Raw genomic sequence first — 14917 nt, 5'->3', positions numbered from 1 at the left:
TCCTTCATGGGTTACTTGTAAGGTATTCCACATTTCTTTTGCATTCTTGTAGTTTGATACTCTAAAATATTCATCCATGCCTAATGTAGATGTAATTATGTTTTTTACCTTTAATTTATATTGTACCATTTTCCTTTCTTCTTCATCCCATTATTCCCTAGGTTTTTTTTATAGTTGCATTTCCTGCTATCATAGTAGGGATGTAAGGACCGAATTCAATGGCTTCCCAAATGTTTAAATCTATAGCCTCTATGAAGATTTGCATACGGGTTTTCCAGTAATGATAACCCACACCATTGAATATAGGAGGCCTACAAATAGAGTTCCCTTCGCAAAATAGAAAGTTTGATGAGACCATAATTATTCTTAATGTTTCTAAACCTTATACAGGACAACGATCTCAACACAGAAGATTGTGTGAAGAATCCCTGGAGGATTTGCAACATTCAGCAAATGGAAGAAGTCAAATGTTTGATCAAAGTGCTTCCAATCCGGGCTTTAGGCATTCTCTGCTTGATTCCCATAACACAACATGGTGTCCCTAATCACCATAGGCTTGTTCCCCAATCACCATTGGTGATGTGTGTTCAATTCTCACAATGGTAAGTGCTGGCTTGGTGGAGTGACAAACAAGGGGTGTGGCTATTTCACATGGTGCACTCATGAGTGCAATGTGAGATTTTACACTTATTGGACACAATCAGTTCTACAGCACTGAGTCACCAGATAAAATGAAAAGGATAGGAAACTCTTTGCAATATCTTGTGGTGGCATTTTCAATTTATGTTGGAACCTTGGTGGTTAATGTTGTGCACCAACTGACTCGAAAGCATGATGGAATTGATTGGTTGAATGATGACATCAATGCTGGAAGATTGGACTACTATTACTTCCTCGTGGCTGGGTTAGCTTCGATTAATCTCGTCTATATCTTGTTATGTGTTAAACATTACCGTTATAAGGTTAATGTCGAAGAAAAAGTTGTGGAGAAACTTGAGCCTTGAGGGGTATTGGGAAAATAATTAATTTTTTATCAATAAATGTTCAATTTGTTTAGAATAAATGCTGGATTAGCAAGTGTTATATATGTCAGTCCAGTATATATATTCGATGTCATTTACGCAACAAAATAAACACTAAACTATTGCAAAATCTAAGAAAAAAATGGTTCACCTATGCATACATTTCAACCGTTATCTATTATCTATCTTTTATTTATTATATATTATCTATTATTTTTATCTTCTATCCAAATGATAAAGAAATGTAAAATCAAAATTACTTCATTAACCTCATCTAAATTTTTGGCAGCTATTCTTTTATGTGGTCATTTCAGTCTTTCACTACAATTCCTCAAATTAAACCTCTGCCTATTTATGTCAAACAAAGGACTCAGACTCTTGTAAAATTATTACTATTTTGAATATATACTTATACAAAAAACATGTTATTATCTCAGTCAATATGATTCTTCAAACACTTGTTGCCATTTCTTTGTTATTATCATATTTATCTTTTATGTTAAAAAAGTAAAAAGATCAATCTCATTTTATTTCCATTTTTATCAGAAATAATAGTGTAAAAATAATGTAAATATATTTTTTCCCCAAAACTTCTCTAAATTTTTTATAAAAAGTACATGATTTTAATTTCTTATGAGAAGCTAATAACATATTTATAAAATGTTAAAAAAATTATGAAACATAATTATTTATAAAATGTAATTGAATGACAGTGTAAAAATATTTTATATTTTTAATACATAATCTATTTTCTCTTTTATTAAAATATAAAATAGAAGTTTAAATTTTTATAAAACTAAAATGTTTAAATATTTAGAAAAATAAAAAATATAGCAATAGTATTTCACTTAAAAAAGACGTGAACCAATTCCAGTGATGCCACTTCCTGTCCACATGACACATACACGTGGATAAAAAAACTGCGTAAACCCCACCACTATATAAAACGACCCTCACCGTCAGCACCAGATAGATTCAAGATTCTCAACTACTAAAGCGATCGAAGAAGGGAACTAAAAACCAAACCAGTGTCTCACTCACACCCCAGAAACTCATTGTTGTGTGGCACAACAAACTTCACCAATGATGAAAGCCCTCACAAGCTCTTGTTCTAAGGCCACGGTCGAGACTCTAGGACCCTTCTCTCCCAGAGTTCCCCGTTGTGTTTCTGATAGACCCGAATTCTGCTTCACCCTTCGTTCCAAAAATGAGAAAAGGGGATGGAATTTATTGCTCCTGAAACTGGTTCGAAACAATGATCTTTACCCTGTTCATGCAGTGCCACCAAAGGACCAGGTTTGCTTCTTTTTTTTTCTATGCTTAGTTTCACTTTTTTGTTTTTCTTTGTTGGAACTATCATAATTCTTTTGTTTGTTCTTGGTCTTCTTGGGGTGTTTCTCGTTTGCATGTTAGGAACATGATTGCTTTCAAGTGGGGGTGATTCTTGTTGGGTTCTCAAAATATGCTTCTTTTTCTTTTCTTGTTTTTTTTCTTCTTTCCTTTTTCTGAAATTTCGTGTTTCCTAGTAGCTTGCCCAGTTTCTTCTCACCTTTTGGTTTCTTTTTATACGCTAAATATTCTCCCTTTTGTATGAGTATGCGTAGATCGAAAACTTGTTACGAAACATTTCGAATTACTGCTATGCCAGACTTCTTGGTTCTGATTCCATTTTCACTTTCTTTTTTTGTTTCCCTTTTATGGGAATGGTTATTTCTTGAAATGTTTGGCGACTTCAACAATTTACTTTGTTTTTTATAGCTTGGTACGATTCTTTCCAGCATATTTCGGGTTTGAAGTTTTCTCTGTTGCTTTGGTGTTACTGGTGGAGCCTCTTTACTGTCTTGAGAATTTATTTCAATGATTTTGTATAATTCAAGAGGATATGTGCCAAATGAAAGACAAAACTTAGATGCAATTTCTTAATACTTTTAGTACTGGTTTTCAATTGGAGTTGGAGTTTCACCTCAATAATTCGTGTTATAAATTTTGCATTAAAAATTAGCATAGGTTACCTAATTAAAACTCCAATTCTGATTGGAGAACAACACTAAAAGAGTCAAATTCTGATTGCAGAACAACACTAAAAGTATTTAAAGATCTAAATCCATGTTTTGTTCCCAAACTAATTGGCTTTTCTGTTATGTGGGGAAATTCGTTAAGAAATGGTTGTCTAGTTGCTGTATTTACATTAAATAAATTGAGAACGTACAAGGTTTTGGCATGTTTGATGAGACAGTCTCTTGGCCCGAATAAAATGTTGCAGGTGGACTTGGAAACTGTGGAGCCTCAGGCTCAACAAAGTGAACAAACAAGTGGGTTCTAATGACCTTTTGTATTTTTTCTACTACATATATATGCCGTGGAACTCAAAATCCCAACATTGTAATTTGTTGTGCAGATGAATCAAAGTTTGTTCGTGTATCGTTCCAGTTACAAAAGACTTGTAATTTTGGTGAACAGTTTCTTATAGTTGGAGGTGATCCTGTGCTTGGTTCATGGGACCCTTTAGAGGCATTACCCATGACATGGTCTGAAGGACATGTATGGGCTGTGGAGCTGGTGAGTAAAATCTGTTCAGAATTTGAAAATATTGTTGGATCAAAAACTTTTATAAATGTTGTATATGCTTCCTTTGTGTAATCAGGATATGCCTGCTGGACAAACATTCCAGTATAAGTTCATACTGAAAGGAGAAGGGGGGGATATTATTTGGCAGCCAGGGTTGGATCGATTGATCCACACTTGGGAAACTAAGAATAGAATAGTTGTTCTCGAAGATTGGGAGAATGTAGAACTTCAGAAAATAACAGAGGAAGATCAACTTGCCGAGCCAAATGAGGAACCCCAGGTTTGACTTTGAAGTGCCAACTTTAGCTGAATTTCTTAATAATCCTCAAGAAGAACTGGATTCCAAAGCATCGGAAATATCGTCTGTATAGTACTTTAGCTGAATTTCAGTTTTGGCCACTTCTGTTAATCTGTATAGTACTAGGAGTTTCATGGGCGATAGATAGCTCTTTTGCTGTATATCATACCGTAGTGATAGTGATTTTTAAAAAGGCATCTTAGAAGATTTATTCATAACATCTCTCAGAAGAATAGAATTTTTCTGAGAAAATTAGTGTTACTTCATCTTGAATTCTCATAAAATATGCATCTTTTGATTTATTTTTCTAAAAACATAAAAATAAAAGAAATTAACAAAAAAGAAAATAGAGAGAATTCGTTTCCCTTGAAAGCATACATGCCTGCGGGCAACTATACCAAACTACCAAAGGTATTCGTGCTACATAGCGGCTCTACAGTCAAAGTTCAATAATTTAAGGCCCTGTTACTAAAGTAAAGATGAATGTTGTTGCCTGAGGATTCTGATTAATAAATTACAAGGGGAAAATATATATATAAACCAATTACTTTTGGAGACAATAAAAATTTAAGATAGATAAATTTATATATAATTTTTATTATTTTTTTCAAGTTTTAATTTAATTTTTCAAAATAGTAGAACATATTTATTCCCACATTCAAAACCTTTGCTTCCTTCTAACCTGAATATGTCCTCAAACAAGACTTAATGTCCAAATATATTTGGTAATTGATTGAATAAAATGTATAAGACTTAAATAACTTTCAGGTATCATATATTTGTTTTTTGTTTTGAGTCTCTGATAAAAAAATTTGTGACAGCAAGAATTTAGAGTAAAACTTTTAATATATAAAAGATTCAATGATAAAAAATTTATCAGAAACTCGAACTAAAATTTAAATATATACTAAAAATTTGAGACATTTAATTCAAGATATAATGACAATACTTAAGTTATCTATTTACAAGGGATATAATTACAATACTTAAGTGCTCTATTTAGGGGAAAATTATATTGGTTTCGGTTTGTACATGTACAAATTCATAGTTTGTAGCATTGGTTTTATGGTAAAAGCTTTAATATTATTGACAAACTTTATGGGTACCCAAGTGTAACGTAGCTTGTGAAAACAAAATGAGAAGAGGAAGTGTCTTTTTTTCTTCTTTTTTTCGAAAGACAGTTATATGACATGAAGAAAGAGATGAAACAATTTCGTTATTTAATTGAATTGTTAGATTATTTGTTTTAAATATTTTTATTCTTTTAATAGTTAAATTTTTATTTAATTGTGTTTTTTATCTCATAGTTATTATTAATGTGTAATTTTAGTCTCTTATGTTTAATTTGTGTTAATTAAGCTCCTTTTAAGTTATGCAATTGTAGTCCTCATGTATTTCAATTTGCTAATTGAATTTCCCAGCTATCATAATGGTAAGGTTTTAGTCTTCAATTATCACAATTGTGTGATTTTATCTAAAAAAAATAGTTTTAATAATAGTATTATAAAAATTTGAGGGACTAAAATTGCACAATTAATAATATTAAGAAAATTCAATTAGAAAAAATGAGATCTGGAAGAGTAAATCCATACATTTATTAAGAGTTGATCGGTATAATTGAAACTTAAAAGAACTAGAAGAATAAAAAATATAATTAAGCTTTTAAATTTTTATAAGGTGAGAAGGTGATGAGTTGGTATATAGGTGACACCTATACAAAGTTACCATTTGTGCTACCTTCAATTCTTTTGAAGGTAGTATTAATAAATAAATATAGATATAGATTTTCTATATGATTATTATTTAGTCATTTGCAATTCTCTTAAGTCTTATACAATATATAATATATTACTTTTTATAAAAAAAATTCCTATTAATTTTATGCTAATTTAATATATATATATATATATATATATATTCAAAGTTCAAATTGTAATATTATCATTCAATTCCAAGAAAAAAATTTAGTTAATTGTTGTCCTAACATGACACGTAGAGAACTATTTAGCTTTCCAGTGAAAAAACCTTTGGTAAAAAATACTCCATAATGCATGTATATTTTTAAAAGGAAATTGCATACTAGTTTTAGCAGAAATTATTGGGAACGTAGAAAATATCTTTTACAATTTTAAGCTATATATAAAATGAGTCCTTTGGCTTAACTTAGAGCAAGCTAAAACAAATAAATGAATATTTGAAATATGAAAAATAGGCTACCAGAACCCAATTTGTGTTTTATTGTGTAATGAACTGAGGAATACAGAGATAGAGTGTTGGTTTTATACATGACTAGTGATGCTAAAATTAGGAAAACAAACTTCTAGACTTTGGCTAAATTTAAAATGACAATGATTCTCCTAATATGTTGCAACAACAACTTATTTTAATTGCATAAATCAAGGAATACTAACAAGATTTAAAGATTGGTCATCAACACATCAGCTGCTTAATTTCCTCTTTTGTGTCATGCATTATTTATCACACTCCCCTTTAATGAATGCTCCTTTTTCATGATTCCAAGTTGTCTTCTGAACTTCTCAAACAAGATTTTCTCCATAGCCTTTGTAAAAAATCAGCCAGTTGTTCCTTTGTATGAAACTTCTTCAAGTCAATCTCCTTATTCAACACCTTTTCTCTAATAAAATGGTAATGCACTTCTATATGTTTGGTGTGCCTATGAAAAACTGGATTTGATGATAATTAAATGGAACTTTCATTATCACAAAAGAGCTCCATTGTGTAATCTATTTTGTGTAACATATCTCTAACTAAGCTCTTTATCTGAATGCTTTCTTGTGCTGCAAAAGTGGCTGCCATGTATTATGCTTTCGTGCTTGAAAGAGCCACAATACCTTGTTTTCTGCTACACCATGTAATTGCTACTGAACCAAACAAGAAACAGTGGCCTGGGGTTGATCTCCTATCATTTTCATCACCAGCCCAATCTGCATCTCTGAAGCCAATCAACTTCAATTCTTTGTTTCTTCCATACTTCAGCCCAAATTCTTCTATCTTCTTCACATATCTCAAAATACGTTTTGTAGCTATCCAATGAGGCACTCGAGGTTCTTGCACAGATTGTGAGATAACACTGACAGAGTATGCGGGATCAGGTCTAGTAATGGTTAAGTAAATTAAGCTTCCAGACAACTTTTTGTACAGGTTTAAGTTCTCCAGTAATTTTCCTTCTTCCTTTAGTAGCTTCAGGTGAATTTCCATAGGAGTGGCAGCCTCATTTGCTTCATTCATCTGATATTGATTTAACATAGTTTTAGCATACCTTGACTGAGAAACAAAGTATCCATCCATGAGTTTCTCAATCTCGAGCGCCAAAAAGTATTTAGCTTCCCCTAAATTCTTCATTTCAAAATGAATAGCAATCTCCTTTCTCAATTGTTCAATTTGTTCTTCATCACTTCCAGTTATAATCATATCATCAACATATAAAAGGATTACAATATATGCACATGAATTATTCTTGATGAAGAGACTCGAATTTGCATCTAAAATTTTGAAACCGCAAAACATAAAGTATTGTGAAATCTTCCCATACCAAGCTCTTTGAGCTTGTTTGAGGCCATAGAGAGCCTTTTTCAATTTACACACATAGCTAGCATGATCATTTGAAACAAAACATTCAGGTTGCATCATAAAAATATCTCTGTCTAACTCACCATACAAAAATGCATTTTTAACATCAAGTTGCCATAACCTCCAATTCATTTTGGCAGACAAAGAAATCAAGGTTCTCACAGTAGCCATCTTTGTTACTGGACTAAATGTTTCTTCATAGTCCAGTCCTTGATGTTGAGAAAATCCCCTTGCCACAAATCTATCTTTAAATCTATCTATGGAACCATCAAATTTTCCTTTTAATATGTACACCCACTTACATGAAACTGGTTGGCAACCAGTTGGCTTGGGGACAAGATCCCAAGTTTCATTCTTCAAGAGTGCATCAATTTCCTCCCTCATTGCTTGCTGCCAATTATCATTATCTTTAGCTTATTCGTAACTGCTTGGTTCTTCTTCTTCTTGAGTGCCAGTGAAGAAAGCACGAGTTACAAAACATTGACTTACTCATGTTTCATAATCTTTTAAATATGCTGGAGGTTGTTTTCTTCTATCGGACCTTCTTACTTCTTCTGCATCTATTTCAGCTGACTAAATGCTTTCCTCTCCTTGTTGCTCTATGTTAGTAACTGGTTGCTCATCTACATCTGCAACTGGTTCCACTTCTCCTCTGAACTCATTAGTTGAGACAACCTTTTCTTCAGCTTTCCAAGAAGAAATCTCATCAAATACTACATTTCGAGATGTAACAAATTTCTTAGTAATTGGATCCATACATTTCCACCCTGTTCTATAAGGGTCATAGCCAACAAAGATGCATTTCTTGGCTTTTGGATCTAATTTGCTTCTTATTGTCTTTGGAATATGTACATAGCAAATGGCTCCAAAGACTCGAAAATAATCCACTGTTAGTTTTTCCCCATAGAGTAGCTCAAATGGAGATTTCTCTTTGCCTGGCCATGGAGGCAACTTGTTGATTACATGACAAGCACATTGAATTGCTTCTGCCCATAACTCATGAGGTAGATTTTTGTCATGTATCCATGACAAGCTCACTGAAGATAGATGAGCTAATTTCCTTTCAGCCACTACATTTTTCTACAGTGTATCTCAACAAGTAAGCTGACTCTGGATCCCTTTATCATGACAAAAAACTGTGAAATCTGTTGAGTTGAACTCACCTCCATTGTCACTCCTCAAGCATTTGATTTTTGCATCAAACTCCTCCACCATGTCAGAGAAAATAACAAACTTCTATGCAGCTTCACTTTTCTCCTTTAGGAAATACACCCAAGTATATCGAGTGTAATCATCCACTAGCACCATAGCATATTTACATCCACTATAACAAGGTGTTTTTTCTGGCCCCATTAGAACTTTTAAATGGCAGCTTGTGAGCGTTACCAAACTGACATCCTTGGCAAACAACTTCCTCCTTCACCTATTTCAATTCTGGAAGCCCATCAATAAGCTTATTAGATGCTATAATTTGTAGCATTTGATAGTCTACATGCCCAAGTCTAGCATGCCACAAGGCAGGACTATCAACTTGGCTGGTTCTTTTGACATACACCTCTCCTGCAGATAAAACAAAGAATCCTTCCTTTTTCCTTCCAATATGATGTCAGCATCAATATTTCTCACATCATTCAACATTTTGACGCTATTAGGGCAAAAAAGAAGATACTTGCCAGAGCTAGTGATTTGTGAGACATAAATGAGATTTTTCTTCAAGCTAGGAACATGATAGACGTCACTCAGCTGAACTTCATTGTTGCCAACATTGATCTTTACAGTTCCCTCCTTCACCACAAGATGTGTTGTCAGCAGTGACTATGACTCTGTCTCCATTGTAATGACGTATTTCAAAGGAAGCTTGGCTATTCCCTGTTACTAGGGATGGGTAAACAGGCCCAGGTCCATGGATTGAACCGTAGGGCCCGCAGTCCCCATGGGTAATAAACCAATTTTTTTAAATAGTCATGGTTATGTCATATTTTTGGGCCCGCCCCGCTTAGCTCGCGGACTATGCGGGTTTGGCCCGCAGGGTCCGCGGGTTGCCCGCATTAGGTTTGATTTGTGTGACCCAGTTACATTAGGTTTGATTTTCTCTCTTTCACTTTAAACTTTTCTTTCTTCTTCTCTTCATAGACTCGTGGTTGCAGCAGGCTAAGAATACTTTTTCTCCTCACGGTTCTTTTCCACCACGCACTCACGCATGCGCGTAGTCACACAACTCTTTTCCTTTCAAGGAAAATAGAATGTGACTCATGCTCATGCAGTCACGTGACACACCACGGTAGCACAGCCTCGGCTCACCACCGCGCCACCATGCGAAGTACATCTCTTCTCTCTCTAGAATTTGTTTTTATCCTATTTTTATTGGGGCTGATTCATTGTTGTTGTACTCTTAAAATAAAAGAAAAATATGAAAAATTTATAACTGTTGATCCGTTGCTAACACCTCTTTTTTTTATTTTAACCCTCGGCTTCATTGCTTCATTCCCTTTGTCGGCTTCATTGCTTCATTCCCTTTGTCGGCTTCATTGCTTCATTCCCTTTGTCGGCTTCATTGCCTCAGGAACAAAGCTTCCTCCTATTGTTGTTTGTCGATAGTGTGTGAGATCCATGACCCTCATAGTATCGTGTTGTGTTCAGTGTATGGTTAGATTTTGCATTACCTCCAGCATAGGCCATATATTATAACCTTTGTTCAAGTACCTTGCTCTTATCAGCTTCCTGCATGTAGATACACATTTCAATTTTTCCATTGTGCTTAAGAAACAGCTGCAGCATTTGCAGCTGATATTTCTATCTTCTCTCTGCATTTTTCTTACTTGAAGGACATTAACAAAAGCCATTTTTTTGTATTTTTCACACGTTTTTGTTTTCGTATTTGACATTTTTGTCGCATTAATTAATTATATTATATTAACATACAATTAGAGAATGAGAGATGAAATCTATTAACAAATTCAAAATTTTAGTTTGAGCCTGACAACACCAAAATGATAGAAATTGCAAAATGAAAACAATGCTAATAATTTCTTTTCTTTTTTGCACGAGACATGTAGTTGAACTAGTAGTATATTTTGCAGAGAAAATCTAAATACAGCTAAACTATTCATAACCTTTATTTATAATCTTGGATATAGACTGTATAAACAGGGGAAATGTGGTGGAAATTGATAAAAGAAGTGAAAAAAGGACTTGATGACTTGTTGCAACGGAAGCCTGTGTGATCATGTTGACAAGTTTCTTTTCTCTGTTGTTTGTGATGTTATCCTATCTTATTAATGTTCTTGCTTTTAATATTTGTGATTCATGGCAAAATATGTTCTTTTAATAAATCACAGTATGATCAATTTTCTTCAAAATTGAGGATTATAGCATTCAATTTTATTCCATCATTGAGCATTTACAGTTGTTCACACTCTATGTACTTTCTTACTTTCAAGTATTTTCTTCTTCAATTCTATGCCTTCTTTCTCAATTCTGTTGCAGAGATACTTTTGTTTTCACAAACTTACTACACCCATCACACTTCACTTGTCAATTATTTATTTCCTTTCTATTTCTACAATATTACATAGAGATCAAACTAATTATACTTAGTTGATTCTTTAATATGTTCTCTATTACTAGAGATTCTTTAATTATTATTATATCATAAAATCATGGGATAAGGAAATGAACCACAAAACTCTTGATCTGCAAGTTATGAGCAAGATGAATTGAGTTTTTGTGTGATTTATTTGAATTTAGAATTGAGTTCATTTAATTTTATTATTTCAAATTTTAAATATGGATTCTTTTGAAGTTAATGTTGATGAGAATGACAATGAGAGTATTGATGTGAATGTGCATGGAAATGTTATTCATGAATATGAACCTATTGAGTCTAAAATGTCAAAAAAGAGGGCTAGAAATTATTCATCACATATGCGGAATTTTTTTGAGAAACCTGTTATGCATAGTGATGGAAAAGTGAGGAGTAAATGCAAATATTGTTTGAAAGATTATGTGGGCGGTGACAATAAGAATGGGACTTCAACCTTACAATGTCGTATGGGGAAATGTGATGTATATTTTAAGACACATTCTAATAATGATGTTGGAAATATTATTCTCGATCATGTTGGGAGATTAAGAAATAAAAAAATAGATCAAAGTGTGGTATATGTATGATGATTATTGAGCATGATCTTCCATTCTCTTTTGTTGAACATAGAAGGTTTAAAGAGTTATTACAATATTTGCATCCTGATGTGAAGGTACCCTCTAGGCGTCTTGCTACCATGAATGTGAACAATCTGTATGAATCTGACAAGAAAAAAAATGAAATGCATGTTGTCTAAAGTCCCTAGTAGAATAAGCTTGACATCTGATGTGTGGCCATCTTGTACTTCTGAGGTTATATTTCATTAATTGCACATTATGTTGATGCAAATTGGAAGTTGAATAGTAAAATGCTTAATTTTTCTCATTTTCCTCCTTTACACTCTGGGCGTGAGATGGCTAAAGTTATATATGGTTTTTTTGGAAGAATGAGGGATTGAGAAGAAAATATTTTCATTAACTCTAGATGATGCTTCTTCCAATGATAAAATGCAAGACTATTTGAAGGAAAGACTTTTGCATACTAATGGTTTAGTAAGTGGTGGTGAATTTTTTCATATCCGATGTTGTGCTCACATTTTAAACCTTATTGTTCAAGAGGGGTTGAAAGTAGTCAGTCCTGCTATAAACAAAATTAGAGAAAGCATTAAGTATGTTAAGGGATCAGAGGGTAGAATGAAAGTTTTTAAAGCTTGTGTTGCAAAAGTTGGTGGTATTCATACAAAGATGGGTTTGTGCTTAGATGTCATTACTAGGTGGAATTCTACTTTTATGATGCTTGAGAGTGCCATTGTATATCGATGTGCTTTTTGTAGTCTTGAATTTGATGATAGGAGATATTCAAGTTGTCCTATTAATGATGAATGGGAGAGAGGACAAAAAATGTGTGATTTTTTGTGTCCTTTTTTTCAAATCACAGAGTTGATATCTGGTTCCTCTTACCCAACGTCTAATTTGTATTTCATGCAAGTGTGGAAAATTGAATGTTTATTGCTTCAAAATTTGAGTAATAAGGATGAGTTGATTAGAACTATGGAAATTGATATGAAAACAAAGTTTGATAAATATTGGAGTGATAATAGCAATGTGCTTTCCTTTGGGTGCATTCTAGGTCCACGCTTTAAAATCAAACTTTTCAAGTATTGTTATTCAAAACTTGGTCTTGATCCAATATCTTGTCAAGCAAAGTTGAAAGTTATGGAGCACAAGTTGTATACTCTATATAATGAGTATGTTCAAATGTATTCCAAAGAAACAAGAAGCAATGTTGGTTTAAGTCAAGGTTGATCACAAGAGACTATGGCTACTACTAGGACTATTAGTGTTGCTCAAGTTGATGTTATGGATGTAAGTCAAGGTTTCTCTTAATTTTTTTAACTACCAATCATTTATTCTTATTTACTTTGACTAACTATTTTTTATTTTTGTGGAATTAATTTAGGAGTTTATACAATTTGAAGATGAAGATATGTCACAAGTGGGTAAATCTCAACTAGATACATATTTGGAAGAGGCAAATCTTTCAAATAAATATCATCCCAATCTTGATGTTTTGCAATATTGGAAGGACAATCAAGCTCGGTTTCCAGATCTTTCATTATTGGCTTGTGATATTTTAAGTATCCAAATTATAATGGTAGCTTCCGAATCAACATTTAGTATTGGCTCATGGGTGCTTAAAAAATATTGAACTAGGCTTCTTGCTGACAACATGCAAGCCTTGATATGTACTAAAAATTTGTTACTAGGATTTGATATGCAAGGTAAATAATGTGTAATAATTATTGTCCTTTAATCACTTGAGTGTATTCTAATATTTATTATTATTTTGAGTTTTAGGAAAAGAAGATGAAGATGTGGAGATTGAGAAGGTTCAAGCTACTTCAAATATGGAATCATTTGTTGTTGGAGATGTTTAAGTTTCATATTTTAGATTTATTACTTGGATTTTTTTTGTTAAGACATTATTTATTTTATTGATGTAATTAACTAATTGTTGAGATTTTTTTTTTACATTTGTGTTGAACTTAATTTGATTGTGTTGCATTTTTATTGAAATTGAAATTCTTTTACAACTAGGCACGCGGACCGCCCTGTTTGACCCGGGGGGTCCATCAAGCGGGGACGGACCAATTTATTTGGTCCGTGTAAGTGTAGAAGCAAATGACTTTGATGTTTTGATGATGATCATGATGATTTGATGCAAATGATGCAAATGATTCAAGAATACAAGCCACAACATCAAGATGATCACTAGTATTTTAGGAAGGGAATTCCTAATTGATTTAGCAAAAGGTTTGGCCAAGTAATTTGAGTTAAAAAGTGTTTTTCAAGAGATTTAGTCTCTGGTAATCGATTACCAGTGGATGTAATCGATTACCAGTGGCCAAAAATGGTTTACAACAGCTACTAAATATTTGAATTCAAATTTTAGACTGTGTAATCGATTACACCATATTGGTAATCGATTACCAGCAGTTAATAAACGTTTTAATTCAAATATTAAAGCCTGTAATCGATTACACAAATATTGTAATCGATTACCAGAGGAGATTTTCAGAAAATAACTTTCAAGAGTCACATCTATTCAAATGGTTTATGAATGGCCATCAAAGGTCTATTTATATGTGACTTGGAAACACGAATTAAGAGAGAGTTTTTGATTGCCCAAAAAGTTTTATCCTCTCAAAAGATTAAGAGAGTTTTTCTAAATTGAAATGTCTTATCCTCTCAAAGAATTCCTTGGTCAAACACTTGCATTTTCAAATAAGGAATTGTGATTGATCTTCATTGTACAATCTCTCTTTCAAGAGAGATTTCTTCTTCTTTTCTTTTTGCTTCTGAAAAAGGGTTAAGAGACTGAGGGTCTCTTGTTGTAAAGGATTCCTGAACACAAGGGAAGGGTTGTCCCTGTGTGATTCAGACTTTGTAAAAGGATTTTACAAAGAGAGTGGAAAATCTCAAGTAGGTTGCTTGAGGACTGGACGTAGGCACAGGAAGTGACCAAACCAGTATAAATCAAGTTTGCATTTCTCTCTTCCCTTAAACTTCTTTTTTTTATTGCTATTTATCTTTTGCCTTTAAAGAAGTTTATTCTGAATTATCTTTTGAGTAATTCATGTTAATGGTGCATTGTTAATCTAAAAAGAGAGAGCGAAATTTTAAATTGGGGAATAGTTCTTGTTATCTTAATTCAACCCCCCCTTCTTAAGATAACTGAGGCCATTTGTCTAACAAGTGGTATCAGAGTGGGATTCTTGTATAAAGTTTAAAAACTTCAAGAATAGATATGGCCTCATCCAACATTCCATTTCTTGAGGGAAATTCTATTAATAGG

At 33.0% G+C, this 14917-nt stretch overlaps 1 protein-coding gene and 1 pseudogene across 1 annotated transcript; both read left to right on the top strand.

The window, feature by feature from the left end:
* The first annotated feature begins 369 nt into the window (after nucleotides 1-369).
* On the top strand, nucleotides 370-1004 carry LOC121174548 (protein NRT1/ PTR FAMILY 2.12-like). Its single transcript, XM_041013901.1, has 2 exons — nucleotides 370-576; nucleotides 705-1004. The coding sequence occupies exons 1-2, from the start codon at nucleotides 370-372 to the stop codon at nucleotides 1002-1004; spliced, it is 507 nt and encodes a 168-aa protein (XP_040869835.1).
* Nucleotides 1005-1998: 994 nt separating this feature from the next.
* LOC100806453 (uncharacterized) lies at nucleotides 1999-4190 on the top strand (annotated as a pseudogene).
* Nucleotides 4191-14917: the final 10727 nt, after the last annotated feature.

This window comes from Glycine max, chromosome 3 (genome assembly GCF_000004515.6).
Source record: "Glycine max cultivar Williams 82 chromosome 3, Glycine_max_v4.0, whole genome shotgun sequence".
In the NCBI taxonomy this organism is placed as follows: Eukaryota; Viridiplantae; Streptophyta; class Magnoliopsida; order Fabales; family Fabaceae; genus Glycine; species Glycine max.
The sequence above is the reverse complement of the archived record's forward strand: the minus strand, read 5'-3'. Positions and strand labels throughout refer to the sequence as shown.

Coding starts and splice junctions, on each gene's coding strand:
- LOC121174548 (XM_041013901.1), top strand. CDS start 370: ATGTTTCTAAACCTTATACAGGACAACGATCTCAACACAGAAGATTGT. Junction 577..704: donor TTGTTCCCCAATCACCATTG/GTGATGTGTGTT, acceptor GGACACAATCAG/TTCTACAGCACTGAGTCACC.